This window comes from Leucoraja erinacea, chromosome 11 (assembly GCF_028641065.1).
Source record: "Leucoraja erinacea ecotype New England chromosome 11, Leri_hhj_1, whole genome shotgun sequence".
Classification (NCBI taxonomy): Eukaryota; Metazoa; Chordata; class Chondrichthyes; order Rajiformes; family Rajidae; genus Leucoraja; species Leucoraja erinaceus.
The window spans coordinates 43031677-43059211 of record NC_073387.1 but is presented as its reverse complement, the minus strand read 5'-3'; the positions used below and the strand labels follow the sequence as shown (position 1 = coordinate 43059211).

Here is a 27535-nt window from a genome sequence, read left to right as displayed (position 1 = left end):
CCTAACTAATTGAAGAATGTTTTCTCACCGTAGTATTTGTCCAGCTACCAAGGATTCCATGTCTGGTCTATGAGTAGAAGGCCCATTAGAAAATATGTATGGAATGACATTTCATGTCTGCCTCATCATAACCTGCCTTGAAATGTACATCAGGGACCATTTCCCTTTGCTGCATCCTAACCATCGCTCTGATATATGTACTTAAAAATGACCTGCATTGTAAATTTGATACCTCATAAGAACAGCTACAGAAATGTTTTCTGTAGTTTTTGCCAATGTGGAGCATATGTGGACAGTTCACAAGGATTCTTTCTGCGATCTTATTGGATGACCATTGAAAACAAATGAATGTCCCATTGGCGAATCTTTGTTCCCAGTTTTTCACAAGAATTTAATTAAACTAAGTAACAAAAATACATTTGAAGACACAGAATGCTGATTAACTCAGCAGGTTGGTAACTGCGCATGCAGTGACACTGTTCTTCAGGCAATTAATCATTCGAGCTTCCTGAAGGGATTTAAACTAAATTGTCTCAGGGGTGACCATTATTGGCCATTTAGTTTAGTTTATTATTGTCATGTGTCCCAAGTTACAGTGAAAAGCTTTTTGTTGCATGCTATCCAGTCAGCGTAAAGACTTTACATGATCACAATCAAGCCTCCTACAGTATACAGATAAAGGGTATAATGTTTAGTGTAAGGTAAAGTCTGATTAAAGATAGTTCCAAGGTCTACAATGAGGTAGATGGGGGACAGGACTGCTCATTAGTTGGTGAGAGAATGGTTGATAACAGCTGGGAAGAAACTGTCCCTGAATCTGGGGGTATGTGTTTTCAAACTTCTGTAGAAGTGGGAGTGTACGGGGGGAGATTGGTCCTTGATTATGCTGGTGGACTTGCCAAGGGACAATGAAGTGCTAATATCACAGCACTAGGCTGGGATTCCTGTACATTATTCCCCTGTGGTCATGTCCACACATGCCGTCTCATAATTGTACAGCACCAAACCTCCTCGCCTCCCCACTCCTTCCTGATGCTGAGGACTAGCCCACAGCTCCAGCCTATTAATACCTCAAGGCCCTGACTGATAACATCCTCTCTCTCTGTGGTGCCAATTCTATAGTCCTGTGATGTACCCAAGCACAACGCCCCCCAAACCAGTGTTATAAAGCTCTTTGTTGACCCCTCTACCTTCCAATACCCCACCTCCCCTGATCCTTGTGAACTCAAAGCTCCACGTTCAATTATCCATGCTGTCACTATCTTCACATCTCATGCCTCTCCCCAGCTAAAGGCAGGCCTCGGTTATGGGCGGCACATCTACCTTGCGCCAAAGTATAATCTGCCTGGTGAAGAACACAAAAAAATGGTTGTTGGTGTGTTGCCCCAGTTCCTATCAAGCTCATGCATAAAGGTGTGCTGGAGTTTCTGAGCCACACGGTCTAAGTATTAGTGTAGATACAAGGAACCGCAGATGGTGGTTTACAGAAAATGGCACAAAGTGCTGGAGTAACTCAGCGGGTCAGGCAGCATAGATAGAAGAAACCTCACCTACTGTTCTCAGGGGATGCTGTCTGACCAGCTGAGTTACTCCAGCATTTTGTGTCGTTCTAATTATTTTTATGCTAGTTCAGCAGTTCTTACTTAGCTTAGCACACAAAAAATAAAATAAAATAATTTCTGCTCAATCAGAATGGTTAAACATGTCAATTTACCCTGGGTAATCTTGGATATTAGGTTTTCTGCAGGGATTCAAAATTGTCTATGCTATTCAAACCAAACTAATTGAAATATTCAGTCAATAAATCAGTGGGGGCGAGGAGGGGGGGGGGGGGGGGGAGGGGGTTAGTTCAGGGTTGGTGAATGGGGAAACCCCCATCCAGTCAGCCTCTAACCAACGTCATCTCGTAGTAGGAGGTGCAACAGTGGGTGTTGAATAAACATAAGGGACAAGGAAGTTAAGCCAGTCTTCACACAGCATAGTGTGTTGCGTCTGAGCTAGGATTAGTTTCCAACTTCACAGCATGTCTGAGAACAGGAGAAAGAACAGTGGAAAAAAGAAGGGTGAAAGACGTGGTAAAGGAAAGGGAAGAAAACAAAGAGGTAATTAATTTAAAATAATGTCTCTTCTAATGTCAGTGAAGGAAATAATATATTAGAATTCCTCTGACTGCCTTTTTAAGGTTGCACCCTTTTGCAAAAGTGGACATGTTAATGCATATCAAATCGTTTTGATTCTTTGAAAATTGGATGTGTTTTAGCATGCAAAAACATGCATATAACACTTGTGTTATTTTGACAGCCTTGAAATGTAAAGCTTGCTACATATAAAATGGCAAATTTTACTAAAGGTCTCAGTGGAATATTTAAGAAGTAGCTCTTTTGGCAAAACACATTCTGAAAACTACTTGCTAGAACTAGAAGAAAAGGAAATGCAGCACAAGTTGTTCAGTTCTCAAAGATGTTTTTTAAAATGTGGGCAGAGGTCTCTCTTTGGGAGTAATTGGACACACTGTGAAGTCCATGTTCTATTGTAATATCTCGAAAGAGAGCTTGGCTCAAGTGCATGGTTTTATTTGTGTGATGTTTGAAACTATAGTGCTACTTCTAATATTAAATGTGTGTGCTTATTTAAGAAAAAATAAGTGTGAAAATGTCGCATTGAATTCAAATTGAATTCCCACTTTTATACTGACAAGAACATGATTATTGTAATTTGTAATGTTAGCGAGAGTTTGTCTAAAAGCTATTTTCTTCAGAAGAGTCTTCAGGGTGCTTGAAAGAGGGCAGATTGTGTGTACATGTTTAAATGTACCATGTCTGCAAAACATCACGTTAAAGATCAGTCCTGATACAGGGTCTTGCCATGAAACATCGCCAATTCCTTCCACCCCCACCCCCCTCCCCGCCCCCCCCCATAGATGCTGCCTGCCCCGCTGAGTTCCTCCAGCAATTTGCTTTCTACTCCAGAATTCAGCATCTGCAGTCATTTGCGTCTCCAACCTAAAGATCTTGCTTTATAAGTCCTTAGCCTCTGTGCTGGAGATGCTTTTATGAATGTTTACTTTCAGATGTTTAAGATAAAGATTATCAAAAGAATTTTAGACTATGCGTTTGAAAATGTCTTTTAAGTAAATGTGATTTTCAAATATACTTTCAAATAGAATCCAATCACATTAATAGATCACTATTTAGAGAATGCACCTATCCACCTCAGTGTTGATAACCCCTTTCTGAATCCATGTTTATAGGAGACACTGTCCATACAGTTTCACTCTGGGTTTAGCAAGGCATTACTCAATATGAAGAGATTAGATTCTTCTTTGGCAGTCCTACAGCATTGACGATAGACACATAATGCTGAAGTAATTCAGCGGGATAAACAGCATCTCTGGAGAGAAGGAATGGGTGACGTTTCGGGTCAAGACCCTTCTTTTGAAGATGGATTCCTTCCATTCAAGTTTACGGGTTCTGAGATGACAGATGAGGGACTTCTATGTATGAGGCAGGAGATGCCGGATGGGGCAGGTGGATGGATAGTTTGTAGAATCAAGGAACTGCAGATGCTGGTTTACATAAAAGGACACTAAGTGTTGGAGCAATGCAGCGGGTCAGGCAGCTGCTGAGTTACGCCAGCACTTTGTGTCCAAATGGACAGTTTGTCCCCCTTCTGCTGACAGGTTCAAAATTATCTGCGCCATTTCAAATGTTCCTCATCCACTCCCAGCAGTAAAGGAGCTGGGATCCCCATCAGCTACTGTATCCTCGGGAAGCACCCAAACCAATATTAAGCGAGTAGGCATGCAACTGCTCTTAGCCTGGTTTCAGCTCTATGTCTAGATGGTGGATGAAAGTAGTCCCATGCGAATGCACCAATCTCCAGCGGTAATTACTTAACATTGGTGTCTCCTCCTTCCCGTGAGGCAACTCAGTTAACAGACTGTCTCTGACCTTCAATGACTCTGCCTATTGGGCTTTAGTGTGCTGACATACACTACGACCCTTTGTATGGCTGTGTGCCATAACTTCAAAAGACTTTAGGTTATTGAAAATCCAGTCACATTCAGATTTATTAATCTAACTGCACCATCTAGTAATAAAATATGTAAAATGAAGACTCAAAAGTGGATTTGTTGAAAGCAAGGAAATGTGGTTTCTGTGCCAGGAGATTTTAAAGGAGATTCAGCCTGCTGTAGTTTCTTACTTTTGAATCGGCATCTGGTCCTCCTGCTCAGAACAGCATTTTCCCCTTTAATTCCCTCTCTGCCAAGCTTGTTGGCCAATTCCATCCCCTGATTCCATGCATAGTATTGAATGCTTGCTAATGTATCCCTAGATGGAGGTAAGCAATAAAATCTGAAAATCTAAAGTTGTCTGGTTTGTGTCCAAATGCATGACACAAGGCAGTGAGCTTTGTAACAGCTGATATTATCAGCTAAGGTATATGAACTGAAATAAGAGTGTGTGAAAACTCTCAAATGTCAAAAGGCTTGCGCACAATAATATTTCTGCTGCCAAAAGTGTCATTGAGAGCAAGGCTTCAAAATGCAAATTGCTTGACTATGTCCACAGGCAAGTTCAAAAGACAATGCGTTAAAGCAACAACAAGGCACCATTCCTGGTTTGTATTTCAGAGAGATACACTTTGTTCTGTCATTGCTTGTGATAATGTGCACTGGTACACGCAAACAGTGCTTAGAAATAAAAGATTTTCTCTGATTTCGTACACATATTTACCTGAAAAGACATAGTTAAATGTTGCATTTGGAACAACTGTTAGGTTGAAACTATTCAGGCTCAGATTTTCTCTTGATGGTAACCCCAGTGCCCAGAAGTTGAACAGATTTGTGCTTGTGCTTTATGTGTAAAGCGCAGATAAAAAGCAAAATCCATCAATTCTGAAATGTTTGCATCCATTTACAGCAGACGTCCCACCTAATGGGCATTTGTGCTGGGGAATTTCTGGGCATCATTAATCCTAATGCACGTTTCAGTTGGCTGTTGTATTTCCCTTGTGCGATGAAGTAATCAAAGAACAGGTCATTTTTTGCTAAATAATTAAAATGAGCCAAGACCATTGTAATTAACCCACAATAAGATGAGGAATACACCAGCCAACATTAGAGAATTAGGCATGAATGAAAGTACTGGCAAAATACAAAGTTTCTGTAAATGAGTGCGATTAGCAAGGTTAATAGAGCCCTCAAGCTATGGACCTGACAGCTGCTGCTGACTATGGAGCTTTGGGGCCAATGTCATTTATGGGGTATCATTGGACCCTTGGCCTAGTTCAGGGTGGCAGGGCAGTGAACACCAAGGAAATCACAGAAAAATCTCTTAAAAGATTGAAAGTTATGTAATTAACCTGCTTTAATCTGATTTTTAACTAACCTCGAGTAAAATAGTGGTTACTACCATCCTAACAGTTAGCACACAAATGACGGGCCAACTGCCCTCTTTTTGGACATTGAGATCTGAGATATCTCCATATTACACCTCACCATTAATTATAAAGGAACTGGCACAGCACACTATCGAAGAGAAGCCCAAGAGCAGGCAGAACAGTGAGTGTAAGTCAGCGAGGCCAGGGGTAAGTAGAGGGGTCAAGGGTGGCATGATCAAAGATTGGTTGGGGCAAGAGAATGAGCAATTGGCTGACGTTTGGGTTCCAGGTCTGCAGGGAAGGGTGAAATGATGGGGATCAGATTGCCAGTTGGGTTAGAAAGCAAGGGGAAGACAATTGGAATTAGAAGATAAACATTGTGCATCAGAGGTGAGATAAAGAGAAAAACGATACGAGTTGGCAGCCAAACAAGGAAGGTTAAAAATGGTGTATGCAATTGCCATTGGAGTAGGGAAACAATGATGTGCGTGGGTGGGGCAGTGAATGGTGGCACATTTCCTTAGAGCTGGGCATCTGGAGGCAAACTCCATCAGCACACGTTGGTCAGTGAATTTGATGTTTGGCTTTACTTGACCACAGTTGATAATGGTATATGGTTTGATTGATTGATTTCTACAACATAGAAACAGGCTCTTCGGCCCACTGAGTCCACACCAACCATCGATCACCTGTCCACACTAGTTCTATGTTATCCCACTTTCGCAGACACATCCTACACACTAGGGACAATTTACAGAGGCCACAGCCTACAATCCCGAACGTCATTCAGATGTGCAAGAAAATTAGAGTATGCCAAGGAAATCCATGCAGCCACACGGAGTGCATGCAATCATCACACAGGCAATACCTCAGGTCAGGATCGAACCTAACTAGGTCCCTATTTCCACATGCCGTGTCAATAATAACTGCTTTGGTGTGGGTCCTGGACAACAATTTTTCATCCTTTCCTAATGAAATAGACAACACTCGACTTTTGTGTGCTGTTTCTGCCATAGACTGCAACATTAGGGGCATCTATGGGGCACCTTGATGAATCGTTCCAGGGTTAGCATTGCAAAAAAAGAAAATTGGAAACTTCACTCTGTTGATTAAATGTGGATATTGCTTTATCAGAAACTAAATTTGAACTGTTACAATTGTGTAGCATTGAGCCAACTTAAAAAAATTAAAATCAAACATTTAGACATTCCCACACTGAATTATTTTCTGAGGTTTTGAGACACTTCCAAATTGATCAAAATACCTCCATTAACCACATGACTATAACAGAGGTTTGCTACTCTTTGGAATGTCAGCATAATGCACCCTGAAGACCAAAAGCTGTAATGGGTTTGAACGTTATTCAAAAAGGAAACTACATTGTATATTTTTAGGTGACACAAAAAAGCTGGAGAAACTCAGCGGGTGCAGCAGCATCTATGGAGCGAAGGAAATAGGCTAATTTTAGTTTGAAATAGTGGCCAAAGCTTACATCTGATGTAAATATATTTGCCTTACAAGAAAATCTACATCGGAATCTTTTATATTTTTCCACTGGTTATCAAAGAACAATTGAAAACCCATATTTACAAAGGGCTTATCACATTTAACTTGTGCAGCAAAGTGTTATAAAGACAACAACCTTTGGGCAATGTTGCTTTGAACACAGCTAACTATGTGTCCACAGCATGGTATCTGCCATTAATAGTGGGATTAATGGCCCACTAATCTGCTTGGTGGTGGTCTTTGAAAGGTGAATGGGGATAGGGCCCGTGGGGAAGACTGGACCTCGATATAACGAGCTAGCTGCATGGATTTAGAAATGCAGGTCATTTACCTAATTCACACGGATGAAGAGGATAGGTATGGCAAGCCCATGGTGCAAAACGTGATTCTGATGCAATATTTGGCCAGCCCTGCAGCTTTATGAAAACCATGCAGAGGACTGTTTAAATACGCAGATAATGTCCCCCTCCACCTTCTACCTTACGCCCCTAACCACATTGACTTGACCTGCTGGACGGATCTGCTAGAGAGTGTGGGGTTGTATTTTGCTCTTCCAGAATCGTGGAGTCATCCCTGAGTTGATTTAGGGACCCATTGCTCTACATTGTTAATAAGGCCAATAGCTCAAAATGCATTGGGCTTCCCTTGGCACAACTAATGTGCTTACACCATCACCATTTTTGAAAAATTTGCAAAGAATTCATCAAAGGTTTGCTCCTTTAAGAAGGAAACAAGTTGGGCTTGTTTGCTATTGGGCGGCACAGTGGTGCAGCAGTAGAGTTGCTGCCTTAGAGTTTGTATGTTCTCCCTGTGACCACGTGGGTTTTCTCTGGGTGCTCCGGTTTCCGCCTACACTATAAAGAATTACAAGCTTGTAGGTTAATTGGCTTCTGTAAAATAGTAATATCGTTTAGGATAGTGTTAAGGGCCTGCCCCACTTAGGTGACTTTTTAAATGAGTGCAGGGGACTCTGCGCTCATCTCATGATCGCCACATCGCCGCCACATGTTCGCTGGTGGTCTCTGGTGAGTCTCCATCATTCTGGGAAGTAGTCGCGGCCTCAGTATGGTTGCCGCAAATTTTTCAACATCTTGAAAAATGTTCTGCGACCAAAAATTGGTCGCCAAGAAATCCTGTACAGGCTTGTAGGTTAATTGGCTTCTGTACAAAATCGCCTTTGGTGACCGGGGCATTTTCATTGGCTCATTGGGGGGGAAAAAAAATCCCTCGAGTTTTCAGAACCAAGGATAACCGGTAATGTTAAATACACACCGTGTCACAGCTGTGGGCCTCCCCCCTTCCCACTTTAGGTGACTTTTTAAATGAGCTGCAGGTCTTAACCTTCCTGTTCATCGCTGTGTGTGTCTGGATCACCTTGGCTTTGCACCGTATGAATTTCAGACAGCGTTCCCCCACTTTCCCTGGCCCCCGCCATTGCGATGTGTTTGTGTGTGTGTGTTTGTGTGTGTTCCACTCTGACAGTCACTGTTCCAGTTGCCGGTTTTTCAGGCGAGTGCCGCGAACTTGACAGATTCCGGCAGTCCGCTGAAAAATCGCCCAAGTGGGACAGGGCCTTAAGTGTACGTGGTGATCGCTGGTCAGCGCAGACTTGGTGGGCCAAAGGGCCTGTTTCCACACTGTGTCTGTAAAGTCTAAAAAGGTTCAGCCAAATGTCGCAGAATTTTCAAAACACTTTCTTGACCAAAATGTTCTGCGACCTATAAAAATCAGTGGTCGGCTTTAACGATTGGCCAAGAAAATCGATAATCCTGTCAGTACGTAGGTGCATGCCGCTTTTGTAGTGGGGATCGCCATCCAGGGCCAATCTGAAAATGGGTAGTCGAAGGTAAACTCAATCACAAACGGCGGTAGCATTTTAGTTAATCAAGGCCAAATTTGCTCAGAAAGTTAACACCCCTCCCCCAGACAACGACACCCTGCCTTTCATTGGCTCATTGACCGGGCCAAAAAACCCCCGACGAAAGCACGAGCCTTTTCTGTACAAGATGCACTGAGCAAGGAATGAGCGCAAAGCTGCCGGCCCCGATGGCATCCGCCGGGTGCTTAGGCATGTGTGGTAAATATCCCCAGTCCCGCCGACATTTTCACAGCTGTGTATCTCATGGCTTATCGTGCCAAAAGTTGTCTGGCTTCTTAAAAGTATCTCCACTCCTTCTCCCCCCCTTCTCCCAACTTCTCTCCCCTTCTCCCCTCCCCCCTCTTTTAAAGGTCTTACTGTACATTGTGCTAGCTGTCTTAACCTTCCTGTTCATCGCGGTGTGTGTCTGGATCACCTTGGCTTTGCACCGTGTGAATTTCAGACAGCGCAGCTTGATCACCCCCACTTTTCCTGGCCCCCGCCATTGCGACTGTGTTTGTGGTCAATAACCTCACCTCCTCCACTATGTGGCTGTGTGCTCAGCCCTCTCCACTCTCACCCACGACAGCATCGCTGATCCAACGCCATTGCCGTTTTTTGACGATACCAGGCGAGTGATGAGCCGCTACAGGGACTTGACAGTTTCCGGCAGTCAACTCCGCTGAAAATCGCCCTGAGTGGGACAGCGTCTCCCCTTAAGTGTACGGAGGGTGATCGCTCAACACCTGGTCAGCGCAGACTTGGTGGGCCAAAGGGCCTGTTTCCACACTGTGTCTAAAAAGTCAACATTTCAGCCAAATGTCAGCCTAGATTCATGGAGTGATTTTCAAACCTAAGACTTTCAGACTTGGGTGACAGGACCATTATTGAATGTATTTGACACTAATCAGGGAGGCGGTAGCAGGAGCCTCAGGTCACGTGAGGATATAGAAATCAGTGCTGAGTCCCGAGATAAGAACCGTCCCTCTTTGTTCTGTATTCTGTTTTCCTGATTTATTCAGTATCTTCTCTCTTTCTATTTTTTTCTTGTCTTTTCTCTTTATGTACAACTACTACGGTCTGACGCAAAACTGCATTTCGTTGTACTGATACTTGTATTTGTGCGATGACATTAAAGTTGAATTGAAATACAGTTCGTTTTTGATGAGCCACTATCACATTATGGAATTTCTGACTGTTTGAGTCAGGAAGGAATTAGGTGAAAGTCCATTAATTTAGATTATTTGGGACAATAGGGGTTTGCTTAAAATGGCTCAGTAAATATTTATGTGTGAAATGTTGGAATTGCTCTATTCATCTGAAGTCAGTTGGGATTCATTGCCTGGAGTTCTCACCTAGGGGGAGGTAGGAAACATTGATTGGAAGCACTGCTAGTTGATCCCCAGCCACACAGAGCTTGGAGATAAACACCCTTGAAAAACATTTGCAGACATTGCAGGCAATGGTGAGAAAAGGGATCAAGCTAACATTTCAGGAATATGACCATCTTTTTGCAGCTCAGGTTCATGTCACTGAAACGTTAACTCTTCCTCCTGTATTTCCACAAGTATAGCTGGGCCTGCTGGATCCAGCTATTTCGCAGATTTTACTTCAAGTTTCTGACCTGCAGGATATTATATGTTTTGTTTTAGGGGTTTAAGAGATGGCCAGGGGTTAAGCTTTTAGCTTCCTACCCTGCTGAGAAGTAAAAGATAAAAGGCAGTTGATGAGATTTGGTCAGGAATGTTTTGCTTTAAAAAAATAACGTTTTCTACCTGAAAAAAGCTTTCATAGTCTCAATGAACATTTAATTTAGAAATGTGCACTCCCAGGGGCAGTATGGAACTGATAATTCCTAAGACAACATAATAATCCATAAAAATAAGTTGAAGTAAGCTGAGATTTATTATGAAATGTTGCTCATGTTGTATAATGGATCAGCCCATTCATTGATCCATTATTGTGTCAATAAAGAATCAGCCTGCCTTTCTGTCTATTGGGGCTTACATAATAGACCAGATGGAATTAAATATCTTGGTCATACAACAGTGGGTTTTATTGTTACAATTTTGGGTGAACAACAGGTAACTAGATATTGGGTTGTAATGGTGATCTCCCCATTGTAAGGGGTTCGGATCCATTTACCAGGGATACTGACCCCCTCGGGAGAATCTTGGCTGACTGGAAATTTCTTATAGGCATTCTTCAGTGTTTCTTTCCCTGCTGTCTCTATCTTTTCAAACACTGTTTATCTGTATCATTCAATCTGTGATAGTACAGCACAGGAATTGGCCGTTTGTCCACAATCTTTATGTTGCACATGATGCCAAGTAAAACTGATCTCTTCTGCCTGTACATGATCCATATCCCTCCATTCCCTGTGCTTATCTCAAAGCCTCTTAAATGCCACTGTCATATCTGCCTCCACCCTCATCCCTGGCAGTGTATTCCAGCCCCCTACAACTCTCTGTGTAAAACAAAAATCTTGCCACTTATATCTCCATTAAACTTCCCCCTCTCATCTTATAACTGTGCCCTCTAATGTTGGACATTTCCACCCTGGGGGAAAAAGGTTTTGACTCCACTCTATGCCTCTCATAATTTTCTGCACTTCTATCAAGTGTCTCCTCAAGCAATCCAAGTCTATTCAACCTCTCTCTTTAGCTGAAACCCTCTAATCTAGGCATCATTCTGGTAAATCTCTTCTGCATCCTCGTCAAGGCATCTTTCTTGTAATGGGGCAACCAGAATTTCACACAATAGTCCAAATGCGGCCTAACCAAAGTCCTGTAGAGCTGCATTGTCATCAAGGAGTAAGGTGGTTTTTGCTTGTGTGCATCCCAACATGCCAACTGAATGTTTCCAGGTTTCCATTTCCATAAACATAAATTTATTGTTCAAACTTAATAGTTGGCAAATATATTTTGTGCTGGAACCAATTTAAGGGATGAGAACAAAACGTAGGCCATTCAACCCATCTGGCCTACTCTGCTATTAAATATTACCATGGCGTGTGCGACTTTATTCTTGAAACCATGTCCTCTGGCCTTTGACTCTTCCATGAGACAAAAGTCTTCCGAGCAATTACCCTGTCCAGTCCCCTAATGAATTGTTTATGCTTGAAAAGATTGCCTGCCATTCCACTTTAAATATACCGCAGAGTGGGATGAGGAAAGACTGGAATACTAAACAGACCCCTTCACTTTTTGGTGATGCACACGACGATTTTCGTGAAATGGAATGATTCACTGAGCTCCGCTCATATTCTGAAAAATGACATGACCCATTATTTGAACGCAGTCTAGTGCTCCATAACTAATTAATGAGAAAGGCTTGCAGATTGGAATGGGTTTGTAAATTCCTGGCTCCAAATTGGAAAAAAAATAAGCATTAACTAATTGCATTTCTTGCTGCTTTTCATTATGCTCCAGACTACAAAATGTGACTATTTCAGCTCAATATTGACCTTTTTAATACGTGACTGAATTTCATTCACTTACTGCCAGGGAACATGATTACAATTGCTTCAACTCATTGTCAACTAAGGCTCCCCTACGTAGTTTCCCTAATTATTATTTCCTTTCATTAAATGAATATACTCTGTTTAAATTGTTCCCCATGTGAGGTACTTTGGCCGAGGAATGCTTCCATGGATGGTTAAGGGGGGTACTTGGAAGTCTAAGAATTGAAATGTGCGCTGAAGAAATAGAACAAATGGAATATTTAATTTATGTTGGAAGAAGCACTGTGCAAGTGCAAAGATATTTGGGTAATCTTGTTGATAACTGAAATGTTGGTGCTGAGGAATAAAAACAAATGAATAAGCCGCATGGATTAATGACCTTGATCCAAGACCTTGATTGTGTTCAGTGATCTGGGGAAGTTTTAAACACCATGAAATATATATTGATCCTGGAAAAGTTGAAGCAGAATTTCACCAGTACGACATCTGAGTTCAGAGGGTTAAATTATAGACTGCTTTTCAGACCTGAAATGCTTATTATGAACATTTTAAGATATTGAACAGGAGGATCTAAGTCAGATCCTTAGTGGTGACATTTTTCATACGATACGTTCTATTAATCGATCAATTACATATTTCAATAGATTCCTATTATTTATTTTAGATACATCATTTCCAGTGGATATATCACAAAAGTCATAGATAGACACAAAAAGCTGGAGTAACTCAGTGGGTCAGAAAAGGAATAGATGACATCTCGGATTGAGACCCTTCTTCATGCAGAACACTTCTCGACCTGAAACGTCTGCTATTCCTTTCCTCCAGAGATGCTGTCTGACCTGCTGTGTTACTCCAGCTTTTTGTGTCTAACTTCGGTTTACACTAGCATCTGCAGTTCCTTCCTTCAAAAAAGTCATAGATCTCTTCTAGATAGGTCTTTATCATAATATTAAAAAAAGGTATTTTAGATATCTATGAATCGAAATGTTCTCTTAGCAGGCATGTTTGTCACTATTCATGAACAAACATGGAATTTTGATACGTGGGTTCCCTTCATGAACCCATGTTGCCGACCTTCAATGGTTTCATTTCTAATGAGATGCTCCATGATTTTACCTATCATTATAGTTTCCATGAGATTATTCCCAATGGACGTTACTGTCTAGTTTGGTGAATCATGGTTGTGACTCAATATTTTCTGCCATGCTAGTGACTTTGGAACATTTATGCCAGATTTACTATAATCTCAAACTATTCCCTGGGGTTTGGCAGCTAATTCCATTTAATCCATCACCATTTTCTTTGCAACTTAAAATGTCCCCTTTAAATTGCTTTGTAGTCTCTTTCAAGCAGTTCGTCTTTTTTGTATTCAATCCTAGCATGATCTCCATAATTTCTCCATGACTAACCTATCCTCCCCTCAATAGCAAGACATCTTAAAACAATGAAGATTGATGACTTTAGTTTTGTTATTGTATTTATTGATTCCCCAGCCTATGTAACATGGTACGTGATTACGTTCTGATCATTGTTACTTCATTGCTCACCTACCTTTGTGTTGGGGTTATTTTTTTTCCATAACTCATAGCCAAATTCATGTTCTCTCCCACTGATGACGTCTTTAATAATCAAAGTAATATACAATTTTTTCATGTACTTTGGAAACCCTTTTTACCAAAGCCAATCAACTTGCAAACCTGTCCATTTGTGGAGTGTGGGAGGAAACCGAGCACCCGGAGAAAACCCACGCGGTCACAGGGAGAATGTATAGACAGCACCTGTACTCAAGACCGAACCTCTCAGTTTAGTTTATTGACATGTGTAGCGAGATACTGTGAAATGCTTTTGTTGAACCTGGGTCTCTGGTGCTGAATGGCAGTAACTCTACAGCTAGACCACAGTGCCACCCCTTGCATCAGAATTTTGCAACAGGATGAGCAGGAGTATTGGCACCCTCTAGGTGCAATCTATCCCTCTCATACCATTCTTTCTCCCAAATCCTTTCTCCATCCTCCAGGCACATACATAAAGGTCGTTGGTGGCAAAGGTTGTTTCAGAAGATGAAACTTGAATGACCCATCTACCTAGAGCTGGGGAACCAAGGAACTGCCGATTCTGCATTACAAAAAAGGACGTAAAGTGCCGGGGTAACTCAGCAAGTCTGGTAGCATCCTTGGAGAACATGGATAGGTGAAAATTTGGGTTGGGGCCCTGCTTCCGACTGTAGTGCACTGTCGATTTAAGTCTGCAGAAGCTTCCCGACCCCAAATATCACCTATCCATGTTCTCCAGGGATGCTGCCTGACCCGCTGAGTTACCCCAGCACTTTGTGTCTTTTTTTACCTAGAACTGGGCACAGTTTATGTCCACCCTTTTTTCTGACTTTGGGCCTCTAATACACCCACCACAGTCATTCTGGTTGTTGTTTTAAAGCTGTGATATGTCCTATCTTCTCTTTCTGCCAGCATTTTATTTTTGTTTTGTTTAGGTTGGCCTTCTATTTTGTCTATAGGCATCTTTATTCTGAAAGAAAATGTTTGTAGTTTGAAGAATTGGAATGTTGATCCCATAGAGTAAAAAGTAATTCATTCGCGTTTAGCAAGTTATTTTCTGCTGCTCACGGTTAGCGGGTTACAATTGTAGTTTTTCAAAAAAAAAAGTGTGCCCGGGTTCTTAAATATGAGGGCCAATATGCTCTGCCTAGCGTGAAGAATCTCCATTCTGCTGGTGTCTTTTTTTTTTCAGTGTGGCTGATAAAATATATTTATTCACCTCCAGCTGCTAGAATTCTTTCAACTGTGGATTCATCCATTGAATCCTGGAGTGAATAAACCAATTCTTACTGGGTTCCATTGTCACTAACCAAATTCCTCAATGTTATATCTTGCTTCCACCGCTTCCCTGCTGACAATAGACTGGCTCAGTGAATGGCTTTATTCTGCCTGGTGGAACAGCATCCCTCTTCTCAAGAGCCCCCTCCATCGACTCATTTAAGTCTAGACTTAAAACCTATTTCTACTCACAAGCGTTTCTTGAGGTCCTTTGAGAGAGCGCTGTATGTATGTATCTATTTATGTATGTATGTATTGTTAGATCTGTGTACCACTGTATGTGACACGTTAGTACCTGTACTGATGTAAAGCACTTTGGTCAACGAGAGTTGTTTTTAAATGTGCTATGGAAATAAAATTGACCACTTGACTTGACTTGATGCAGGCTCTTTCAAGAAACAAGAATATGCCGGACTGCAAAAGGAATCTCTCACTAACCAATTGTGACTTCTGGTTTCTCAGGCCAGTCACTGTGTCCGGATCTTCAACACTGGTCACTGTGCCTCTTTGACCTCCCAATCTTTTGATCCAAGGCAATGACTCTCGTGAGACTGATCACCTCAGAGTTGAGTGTGTGAACTAGCCAGCTGTTCTTGCAGATGTGGAGGCAAACATCTCACAACTTCTACAAGACACAAATTCTTGCTCCTCACACAACACTAAAATCTTAATGTGTAAGAAGGAACTGCAGATGCTGATTTAAACCGAAGATAGACAAAAAAAGCTGGAGTAACTCAGCGGGACAGGCAGCATCGCTGGAGAGAAGTAAAATGTTAATCCTGTTTGACATTTTAAAAAATAATGCTTCGGTGAAAGGAAGGCAAATCCATTTCATTTACATTTCTTCAGACGTCTCTTTATCCATTTCCTCTTTTGCCTTTTCCCCCTGATTAATTCTGAAAAGTCATATGGACAGGAAAGCAAACACCATGCATAATGGGCACAATATCTATCATTATGCAACCACCAACATTGTTAATGTTGAATTAGCTGCATTAATTGGCCATTCAACTAATTCCTTTGTGTGGTGTTCCTGTGGGCGAACTGGCCATTATTTATCAGCGGTGCATCCAGCAAATTCGCCATTTGAGAGGGAGCAATCCACCAAGATCTCACAAATGACAGATCAAGGCAAGGATTACTGGTCTTAATGACTACAGGCCTGTGGCACTGACCCTTGAAAGACTTGTGCTGGCCAAGCTGAAATATATCATGAACCCCCTGCGTACTCTCCCTTCTCCTCTACTCTCTCCACACCAATGACTGCACCTCCACTGACTCCTCTGTCAAGCTTCTCAAGTTTGCGGACGACACAACCCTGGTGAGACTGATCCAGAATGGGGAGGAATCTGCCTACAGACAGGAAGTGACACAGCTGGCGTACTGGTGCCATCGCAACAACCTGGAACTCAATGCTCTTAAGACGGTGGAATTGATTGTAGACTTTAGGAGAGCTCCCCCTCCCCTCACCCCACTCACCATCAACAACGCCACAGTCACATCTGTGGAGTCTTTTAAGTTCCTGGCAACCATCATCTCCAAGGACCTTAAATGGGGTGCCACCATTAACACCACAGTCAAAAAGGCACAACAGAGGATGTACTTCCTGCAGCAGCTGAGGAAGCACTATCTGTCACAGGCAATGATGGTCCAATTCTATATGGCCATCGTAGAGTTTGTCTTCATCTTCTCCATCATGGTCTGGTTTGGCTCAGACACCAAGTACAACATTCAGAGGCTGCAGCGAATCGTCCGATCAGCTGAGAAAGTTATTGGCTGCAATCTTCCCTCCATTGATGAACTGTACACTGCAAGGGCCAGGAAGCGAGTGGGTAAGATCATCTCTGACCCTTCTCACCCTGGCCACAAACTCTTTGAATCACTTCCCTCTGGAAGGCGACTCTGGACTGTCAAAGTTGCCACAGCCAGACATAAAAACAGCTTTTTTTCCACGAGTAGTAGCTCTTCGCAATAACCAAAGATCTGTAGCCTCCTTTTGCTCTGGTATTTTATTTAATTCACATGTTTAATCAATAGTGCTTTATTATTAATGTTTAACATTTTATGTGTCATTCCTAACTGTCACTGTATGTCATGTTGTCATTTGCGGTCGGAGCACCAAGGCAAATTCATTGTATGTGAATACTTGGCCAATAAAGTTATTAATTAATTCATTCATTCAAATAATTTGAAAATGTTGAAATACATCAGTTTATTTGGTGAATGATAATGTCCTAGATAAAATAGGTATTTTACAGGGTTTGTCAAGCTGTGAATAAAGCCTCTTTTGGCATCAAAAGCAACAAAAAGTAACATTTCTAAGGGATTTTGTTTTGTAAATCATTGGCCTCTAAGTTCCTTGGCACTGGGAAAGGTGTGTTAAATGTGCAGCATGCAATGGGCCAATACATGATTTGTGCAACGGTTCATTAATACAAAAGCCAAGCTCAAGACATCTTTGTTGTTCCACTGGTGTACAGTAAAGCAGGAAGGACACAGGCCTGTATTTAAAATCATGGGGTGAAAGGGTTGGTTGGAGGAAGGGTGGAAGCACCATGGCTGGATGGATCATTCAAGGTGGACCCTTGTTGAGATGGAATATAGGGAGTGAGAGGAGGATCAAGTCCATCGTTTGCTCGTGGTGATCGGATGATTAAAGTTGCAATCATGTTCAAGGCTTGAAGGCATCATTTTTTCCACAAATAATATACTTTATTCATAGCATTTAGAGATACATAATACAGGAGATTCTCATGCCATCTTTTGAAGTATGAGAAATATCATGCCATTTGTATACCAGATTTACATTAATTTTTTCTTTGGCATATGTTCCAACAAACAATGTCAAGGCTTTAGTCCCTTGGTGTACTATGATGAAGAAAGCAGGAAGCATGGTTTTTACCCATGGGCGATTAATGACAACAAGTCTTCAGAACGGGCCAGTTTGCAACATTCATTCACTTAATGCTGAAAGAAAGCAGGTTCTTGCCAGAATAGAGAGCAAGTTGATAATTTTCCAGCAGTAGGTAATGTGTCTTGTCGAATATCTGTGGGAATAACACATAGAGCACAAAGTCCTGGGTTATATAACTGTTCAGGATAAATCTCAGCAACGGGCACTGCGCCTTTTTCCTGACCTTCTTGTGAGTACACGTTCGTGAAGGAGATGGAAAACAAGCTCGGCACCCCCAGCTGGTGCCCCAAGGGAGAATATGGATATTCAAGATTGAATAGAGAGGGATCCTTCCCACAATTAGCCAAGCAACTTCATGGTGCTTTTCGAAATGTGTCCTAGTACTGGGTGGAGCCTGTAGATAAACTGAAGCAGAAGCTGGGATTTGGGAGCTGTGCTCTCTCTTGATTGCGGGGAAGAATCTAGTCATCAAATGCAAGGTGTTCGTAGTGTTGGTGAACAAAGATATGACCTACAACAACCCTCTCCTGAACTGCAGCAGTCACTTGAGCAGCCCACCTTTTCATCCAGAGACTAAATGGGTTGTGTCTATGGAGACACGGTGTACAAATTTCTAAAGAATGAGAGCACAAAATATATTAATTACTCATCGTGATACCCCCCTTTGTGTGAGTCTGCATCAAATTGTACACAGAATCTGCTAATACAGGAAAGTTGTGGCAACATGCTAAATTTTAAACTATTCCAAGTGTTGTGAAGGAGGGAATCTGGAGAAATTGCAGACTTCTAGCTTGATGTCATCATCGCCGGTCACTCGAAACGAGTATGACTGTCCTTGACGTAGTTGATCCCAGATCATGTGTTGCTATCTGTTTCCTGAAGAAATTTTAAAATGCAATGCATAAAATCAATAATATGGGATGTGAATTCCAAGGCCTCCAACCATTGTTAATGAGTCTTCTTCCTCGTGTCCGGCCTTCTTCACGTCTTTCCGGTCGGTCAGTGACGGTTGACGGTCGGTGGTTGCAGAATTGGCTATTTCAGTCAGTCACTGTGGTACAGTTTCTGTCGTCAGCATTGGAGGCTTCTGCTTGCATCCCATTGTTAATGAGTGATGGTGCTAATCACCACTGCAGCCGAAAATCAAAAAGGCATGAAGGTATAAAATAGAAAATGCTGTTCATACTCAGTGGCTCAGATGGCATCTGTAGAGAGAGAATCTGAGTTAATGAGTACATCAGACCTCTCATCAGAAATCAGAACATATTTTTGAAGTACATCTCTTTTGTGATATAAGCATAATAATTTACCGTGAGGAGATGGGTGCGAAACTGTGCAGTCTGGAGAAAATTCTTATCACTTACAGTAGTTTGGGATTTTCTATGAATCATGAATCCTGGGTGGTGGGTGAGTGGCACGAGTTGCCGGAGGAGGAAGTTGAGGCAGGTACTGTCACAATGTTTAAGAAGCATTTCGACAGGTACATGGACACGATAGGTTTGGAGGGATATGGGGTGAACGCCGGCAAGTGGCACTAATCCATGTTGGTCGCAATGGGCAAGTTGGGCTGAAGGACCTGGATGACTCTATGACGACACAGTGTATTCCATGCTGAAATACAACTGGTGGTTGCTGATTTTGTTTTCCCACTGTAATCATCACTACAAATTGCGGGCTATATTATTATCTATGGTGTGTTTCCACACAACATGAAAGTTGAGTATAAGGAAAGTGAGAGAAGGTCAGTTGGGATGGAGTGCAAGTCGGTATCTGAACAAAATATTGTTCCGTGGAGCTGCAAGGAAAACAAACCAGCATGGGAGGGTGCAGGAAAGGATGAGGGGATCAGTATTCATCTGTCTGAGTTATTTAATCACTCTGTTCTGAACACTCATTCCAACTACCTTCAGTGGCTGCACCTACAGTAAGCCACCTTTGGCCAGTCTTTCATCAGGGATATGCAGAGGATTACAAGAGCTGTGTACTACTTTGGATAATCTGTCAAGGTCATGCATCCGTGCTGGGGGAGGGAAGCCGGTCAAAGCACAAAGCAGCCTGGATCAGAGGAGTAGGTCGCAGTCAGTAAGAAATAATGCTTGGGAGTTCTGCATTGAGATAATGTTATGACTTGGTCTGGTCACATGAACTGGCTAGTTAGGTGACCTAGAACTTAAGCCCAACATCACCCACCATCATCCTGCAATTAATCGAGGACATCAGGCATATCCCCAGTTAATAATAGGGAACGACGACGAACATTAAAAGGACAATGAATTTGCTGAATAGACAATAGAAAGTAAAAGCAACAGGGAATGTTTAATAACTGCCTCAGAAATAGAATTGGAAGTTGGCCATTCAAAAAGGTCATGGCTAAACCTTTCCGCACCATTTTACCTTGATGTCAATATCCAAAAAGGTAGATTATTTTGCACAGTGATGAGGAGGGGTTGATAAATGATTATTGTTCGGCAAGGACTTGTAGGGCCGAGATGGCCTGTTTCCATGCTGTAATTGTTATATGGTTATATGTTATATGGTTAAATGGGACTGAGATGCAGGTGATCGCAGGTGGTGCATAGAGTAGAACTGCTGCCTCAAAGCTCTAGTGACTCAGCCTTAATCCTGACCTCCAGCACTGTGTGTGTGGAGTTTGCACGTTCCCTGATTCCTCTCCCAAGCCAAAGACAGGCTGCTTGATAGTTTGGCTGCTGCAAATTGGCTCCAAAGTGCAGGCGAGTGGTAAAATCAGGATGGGAATGTGGGGTGAATATGCTACAGGCAAAATAGGAGACGTGAGATTGCACAGTGACCCAGTATTGACCTGATGGGCCAAATAGCCTTCACCTATAGTAAAACGGCACCAGTGTTAGGTAGTTCAACTTTCTGAAAAGTAATTTGTATTCATAATGCCTTGGACGAAAATTATGGACCTTTAAAAAATATTCCATTAACAGAATACAAACCGACTGCCATATACACATCATGTTCTTTACCTTTCAATATGAATAAGAATGATATTCATTCAACTTAGACTGCAGTCAAAGTGGTACACATTCTGCTCAATATTAAACTCAATTTCATTGCAAAGGAAAATCAATGGGAATTTACAGCAAGCAGCCAGAGAGAACACAATTGTATTTGATTGTGTTTCCATGACTCCATGTGCTTCAAAATGATCTGCTCAATTCTACAGAAGATTTGCAGTATTAGAAATAATAATGATGTCCAAATCTGTTACCCGATACAAAGTTTAAGAATTGTGTTGCAGCATTCTGGCAAAGTATTCACCTGTGCCACCCAGTTACTGATATAATAGTTCTCTTTCAGTCACCACATGTTTCAAGTGAAAATCTACAAGGAACCTGCAAAGTCTGAAATAAAACCAGAGAACGTTGGAAGCATTCAGCAATTTAGTTAGAATCTGTAACATTTCAGGTCATAAGGAATAGGAGTCGAATTAGGCCATTCGGCCCATCAAGTCGACTCCTCCATTCAATCATGGTTGATCTATCTCTCCCTCCTTGCCTCGATCTAGGTCCAAGACCCTCCATGTGTGGGCAAGTTGGAGAGGAATGGGAATAAAAAACAAGCGGGGGTGGGGAGTTATGGGCCTGTCCCACTTAGGCGATTTTTCAGGCGACTGTCGGCGACTGTCAATGGCGACTGCCAGAGTGGAACAGACACACACATCGCTTCCTTAACCAGCCCGTTATGCAGGAGGGGGACAGGGAACGCTGTCTGAGTGAAATTCACACAGTACAAAGCCAATGTGATACAGACACACACCGCGATTAACAGGAAGGTTGGCGCTGTAATTAAGACGGTGATAGCACAGTGTACAAGAAGGGGCACATAAGTCCTTTAAAAGAGGGGGGAGAAGGGGGGAGAAGGAGTGGAGCCAACTTTTAAGAAGCCAGAAATACACGGCTGTGAAGCTCGACGGACATTAACATTACCGGTCGGTTATCCTTGGTTCTGAAAACTACTGCTTACGTTTTTTTTCCCAATGAGCCAATGAAAGTCACCAGTCAGCACCAGCTAGAACCTACGTGAACCTTCGAGAATCTTTGACCTCCTGGCAACCTACTAGTACCTCCTGGTGACCCACCTACGGCATGAGAATTCTCGCTACTCTCCATGGCGGCTTCGTTCTGGTCGCCGCTAATTTTTCAACATGTTGAAAAATTCACGGTGACCACAATGAGACCACGACTGCAGGAACTCCTCACGACCATGAAGATGACTCCCCGGCAACTACCCGCAAACACGTGGCGCCCATGTGGCGACTGTATAGTCTCCTGCAGTCGCCTAAGTGGGACAGACCCATAAGGGAGGAGATCCAACTATGTCTGGTGGATTGTTACTGTGGGGATATGTCGCAGAGATCATGTGGTCCAGTGGTGCAATGGGGCAATTGAAAAAAATAAATGATGGCAGGTAGAAAGTGAGAATGCAAGGAAATTAAAACGTTTGGAAATGCAGGATTGTAGACAAGCCCAGCAGTTTAGGCTGTGCTCAAACAGAGAAAACCTGAACCAAAATCCAAAAATGGCCAGTAAAAATGGCCAAAAATGTCCCCGATGTGGGGGAAATCCAGAACTAGGGGGCACAGTTTAAGAATGAGGGGTAGGCCATTTAGGACTGAGATGAGGAAAAACTTTTTCTCCCAGAGAGTTTGAAACTGTGGAATTCTCTACCATAGAAGACGGTGGAAGCCAATCCACTGGATGTTTTCCAGAGAGAGTTAGATATAGCTCATAGGGAATCAAGGCATATGGGGAGAAAGCAGGAATGGTGTACTGATTTTGGATGATCAGCCTTGATCATATTGGAACGGCCAAATGGGCTACTCCTGCACCTATTTTCTATGTCTAAGTTGCTATGTGATACAAACAGAAATAGCAAACTAACTGAAGTTGTAGAATTCAATTTTGAAGCCAGAATTCTTCATTGTGCCCAGATGGTCGATGAAATTATGTTTCCTGAGCTTACATTGAGCCTCCTAATACCAATCCAAGAGTCAGGAAGGGCAGATTGGGATGGTGAATTAAAGAGACGGGCTGCAGATTGCTTTGAGTCACCCCTGTGGAATGAATATGGGTGCTCTGCCAAGTTGACACCCAGTCTGGGTTTGGTTTCTCCAGTGGTTGAAGGGAGTTTACAAAAGAACAAACTAGAAGTCACCTAGGGAAGTGTCCTTCGAAAGACAGAAATGGAAGGGAAGATGGTGATGTCTTTGGTTGTGGAATTTTGTTGCAGCTGGCAAAGGTTATTGAATCTTGAGTCCAGAAGGCTTGCGATGTGCCTAGATGGAAAATATTTCTGTTTCCATCAGAATTAGACATTTTTTCTTGTAGGTTGTATGTGATATTGGATTTTTTCCCTTCCCATTGAGCATGTCCTACATCCCTGTATTTTGCAACTTTTACATTCCATTGGTTGTGTTCTCACTCTCTAACTGCTCTCATTTCATAGGTTTTGTTTATATCTCTCTCTCTAGCAGTCCCAATGAACCCATCAACTAAATGTCCTCTGAAATTAATCCTTTGGGTTAATCCTCTGTCCCCTCTCTCTGTGGAAAAAAACAAACATATTTCCTCACCTTTCCAATTGTCACAAAGAGTCTTTCACCTGAAACATAATTTTGTTTGTCTTTCCACAGATGCTGCCTGACCTGCTAAGTATTTTCAGTGTTTTATTTTACATATTGCAATTACTATGATGGAGGGACTTGCAGGATGTCGACTTAATTCCTGGGTTAATTACGAGTTTTACTAAAATTAAGACTCCAATAGAAGCTCCCACCCCCAAATGCCGAAGTATTTCTGGACACTTTTATTATGTTTGTATTTCAATTGAACACCAGTTGTTAGATCGGCTCTTCCAGTGCACTGACTCCAGGGTTAATTTGTGTCTTCGCAGATGGTCCTCCAAAATTGAAGAAACTGAAGAACCAAACTATTCTTGAAGGACAAAAACTTTCTCTGAAATGTGAGGCAGTGGGGAATTCCCAGCCCACGTATAAGTGGTTCAAAGATGGAGCGGAGATTAAAAAAAGCAAAGCAATAAGGATAAAAACTGGGAAGTAAGTTAACAAAAAATATTTTTTTGCTGTATATCAGGTAATTCTTCCATTAATTCATACTTCATATGTAATGCTGTTTTAAGGCCTTAGTTAAAGCAGCATTATATATGAAGTGGATAGAATAAGCTATTATATAAGAGAAACTTATCGATGGACTATAGAATATGGAATCATAACATGATACATTAGAATAACTAATGCACCTGTCCCATTTAGGAAACCTGAACGGAAACCTCTGTAGACTTTGCGCCCCACCCAAGGTTTCCGTGCGGTTCCCGGAGGTTACAGGTGGTTGCCAGAGGTTGCAGGTAGAGAGACTGACAAAAACCTCTGGGAACTGCACGGAAACCTTGAGTGGGGCGCAAAGTCTCGAGAGGTTTCTGTTCAGGTTTCCTAAGTAGGACAGGGGCATAAAATTGTGATTGACTCCAGACCATATCATATCGGTTATATGATTGAATTGTTTCATTCTGATAGATGTAAGAAACCTCAGCTAGAAATATAGCTTCTTTGCACTGTAACATCAGAGCTGTGAGATTGAAAGTCGATTTTTTCTGCAGTAATGTGCGATAGCAACTATTTCAAAATAGTTTCACTATAGTTTGGAAATTCCATTCGATGATCTCTCTACGAGTCAAGATTGTGCATCTGAAAAGTTATCTGCTACAGAAGTGCATCAAAGCAAGGGTGGCACAGTGGCACCGTTAGTAGAGCTGCTGCCCCACAGCGCCAGAGACATGGGTTTGATCCAGAGTTCAGGTCCTGTCTGTGTGGAGTTTGCGTGTTCTCTCCATGACTGTGTGAGTTTCCTCCGGCTGCTCCAGTATTGTCGCACGTCTAAACGATTTACTGGTTTGTAGGCTAATTGGCCTCTGTAAAATTGCCCCTAGTGAGTAGGGAGTGGATGAGAAAGTGGTTTAACATGGAAGTAGTATAAATGGGTGATCGATGGCCCGCATGGATTTAAATCAACATCGCCAGTCCCTCTTCTGAAGCTCTGGTGACTTTGAAGGTTTTTTATGTCTTTCTTGCATTCAAGGCCATGAACCTGGGGATAGATTTCCACAGTCCCACTTAGAGAAATCTGGCATCTATCAGAGTGTAACAGACAGGAAAGTCTTCCACACCTGGAAAGATGTTAAACAGTGTGGTGGGCAAACAAGTATCATTTGCAGGGGCACGGTCTCAAATTCCATTGTACGTTGAATAGTGTTTGTGGGTTGCAGCTGAGCTCTTACCAGTTTTGACCACATTAATTGTGTATGTCATGGAAGAAGTTACGGAGAGGATAATCTAGGTAGCAACAGATGGGAATAGTCTCAGTCAGGGAGTAATTAGCGCCTTGAGGATTAGGACCAGCCATTGCATGAGGGATAATTGATTTGCTGCAGGGATTGGGGGGAGTATTTGGGATCACTTGGGGAGTGTATTGTTGTGTTTGCGATTATATTGGAGCATGACTGCTTAGAAGTTGCACAGCAAATCCTATTCAAATAATGACAAAGAGACCTCACATGTGATGGCTGCTTCTGCACAAATGCAATTCAGCACAGCTTTATGTCGCTGGTTTATGATCATTGTTTTGCCTCTGAAAGCAAGGTCAAATTCAGCTGTAAATTTTCATTTAGTATAAATAGATGACAGGGAAGGGGTTTCTACTGAAGTTACATGTAGTTAACCATAGCCCTTCATGCAACATAAACAGCTGAAGGAGGATTGCACAAGCAATCAGTTTAGCAAATGCACTTTCAATTGACTACACATAGGCTTTTAAGTTATAAACAAAGCAGGTTGATCTATTGCTCTGGAGCCCAAGTGAACTACCAGCTGGCTTTTTCCTGATTGCCATTAATGCTTACTGATAAATCTGGAGGTGATAATATTTGACTAGCTAACAGATTGACTATCTTTCTTCACCACGTCTAGAAATTGGACTGCATGCCCTGATTTTGTGTGCTATGCAACCCAAATTTTAATCCAAAATTTAAATGTAATGACCTTATTTGAATTGTTTGGCTGTCTTCTGTACATTTGATAGGTAATGCAAAGAGGAACGAGGACATTTGCAGTGGTATCTAAGGAGGCAATGTCAGGCTACTCCCTCCCTGGTTTTCAGTAGCATTTGAATGGCTTGTATAGGAATGGACAAGGATACTCATACTGAGAAGTAAGCTATCTCAGAGACAGTGAAGTACATTTAGAAAGGCGATGAGGAGGGTTTAATTTTCACCAGAGGGTGCTGAATCTGTGGAATTCATTGCCACAAATGGCTGTAGAGGCCAAGTCATTGGGTATTTTTAAAGTAGAGACTGACAGGTTCTTAATTTGTGAGGGTGTCAAAGGTTGCAGGGAGAAGGCAGGAGAATGGGGTTGAGAGGGAAAGATAGATCTGCCATGATTAAATGGTGGAGTAGACTCGATAGGCTGAATGGCATAATTCTGCTCTTGTGACCTTATGAAGTCAGCGTCTGTGTCCATAGGACATTAAGAGGTTTTAATCCGGTGCCGAGTAACCAACTCAAGTAGATCAAGTAAATTAGAAACATTAAAAAACCATAGAAAAATAGGTGCATTCGGCCCTTCGAGCCAGCACCGCCATTCAATATAATCTTGGCTGATCATCTAAATCAGTATACCGTTCCTGCCTTTCCCCATATCCCTTGATTCCTTTTGCCCTAAGAGCTAACTCTAACACTCTCTTGAAAAAGTAAATTATTTAACTCACTTCACTCTTATTATCTCAACACTTTCCCTTCACCCCTTCCCTAAAACCTGTTACTTGGCCCATCACCTTTTCCCCCTTCCCCACCCGCCCTCAATCTTCAACTTTGCCCTCGCCCCCTCTCATCAGGCAATTACTCCACTCACAGACCTGAACCCTCAATATCTGTTTCTGCTGTAGAAAGGTCTTATCACGTTTAAGACAAATTCAGCGATGGCCTTGAATTGCTCACCTTGCTGAATCAATGCAAGTAATGAAAATGGGATTAGTGTAAATGGTGCTTGACGGTTGGTGTAGCCTTTGTAAGCAGTTTCCATGCTGTTTGACTTTATAAAATACGAGGCATCCGATTTTAATTACCTTCATCAGTTCCGTCAGTCCGCGTTAATTTGCTTGATAGGGAGAAGGTAACCTTAGTCTAATGCCCCTGTCCCACTTAGGAAACCTGAACGGAAACCTCTGGAGACTTTGCGCCCCACTCAAGGTTTCCATGTGGTTCCCGGAGGTTTTTGTCAGTCTCCCTAATGGTCGAAAGTGGTTTCCGCTTCTTCTATGTTCTGGCGATTATTTAAAACAATTCAAAACCGGCCGCGAATAAAAATAGGTTGCCTTTTTAAAAATCGGTAATTTTTTAGTCTATAGAAACATAGAAGAAAACATAGAAGAAAGCGGAAAACATTTTTGACCTTTAGGGAGACTGACATAAACCTCCGGGAACCGCACGGAAACCTTGGGTGGGGCGCAAAGTCTCCAGAGATTTCCGTTCAGGTTTTC

The 27535-nt window shown here is 42.2% G+C and overlaps 1 protein-coding gene across 5 annotated transcripts in view; it reads left to right on the top strand.

Moving 5' to 3' along the window:
* Nucleotides 1–27535, top strand: part of nrg2a (neuregulin 2a) — a 564112-nt gene that overhangs the window by 441398 nt on the left and 95179 nt on the right. For 4 of the 5 annotated variants that reach the window (XM_055643101.1, XM_055643098.1, XM_055643099.1 and 1 more), the window contains exon 2: nucleotides 23877–24039. In XM_055643101.1, the coding sequence (XP_055499076.1) occupies nucleotides 23877–24039 (163 nt within the window). Of the gene's footprint in view, nucleotides 1–1942; nucleotides 2103–23876; nucleotides 24040–27535 lie in introns of those variants that run through there. The other variant, XM_055643100.1, reaches the window with a different exon arrangement.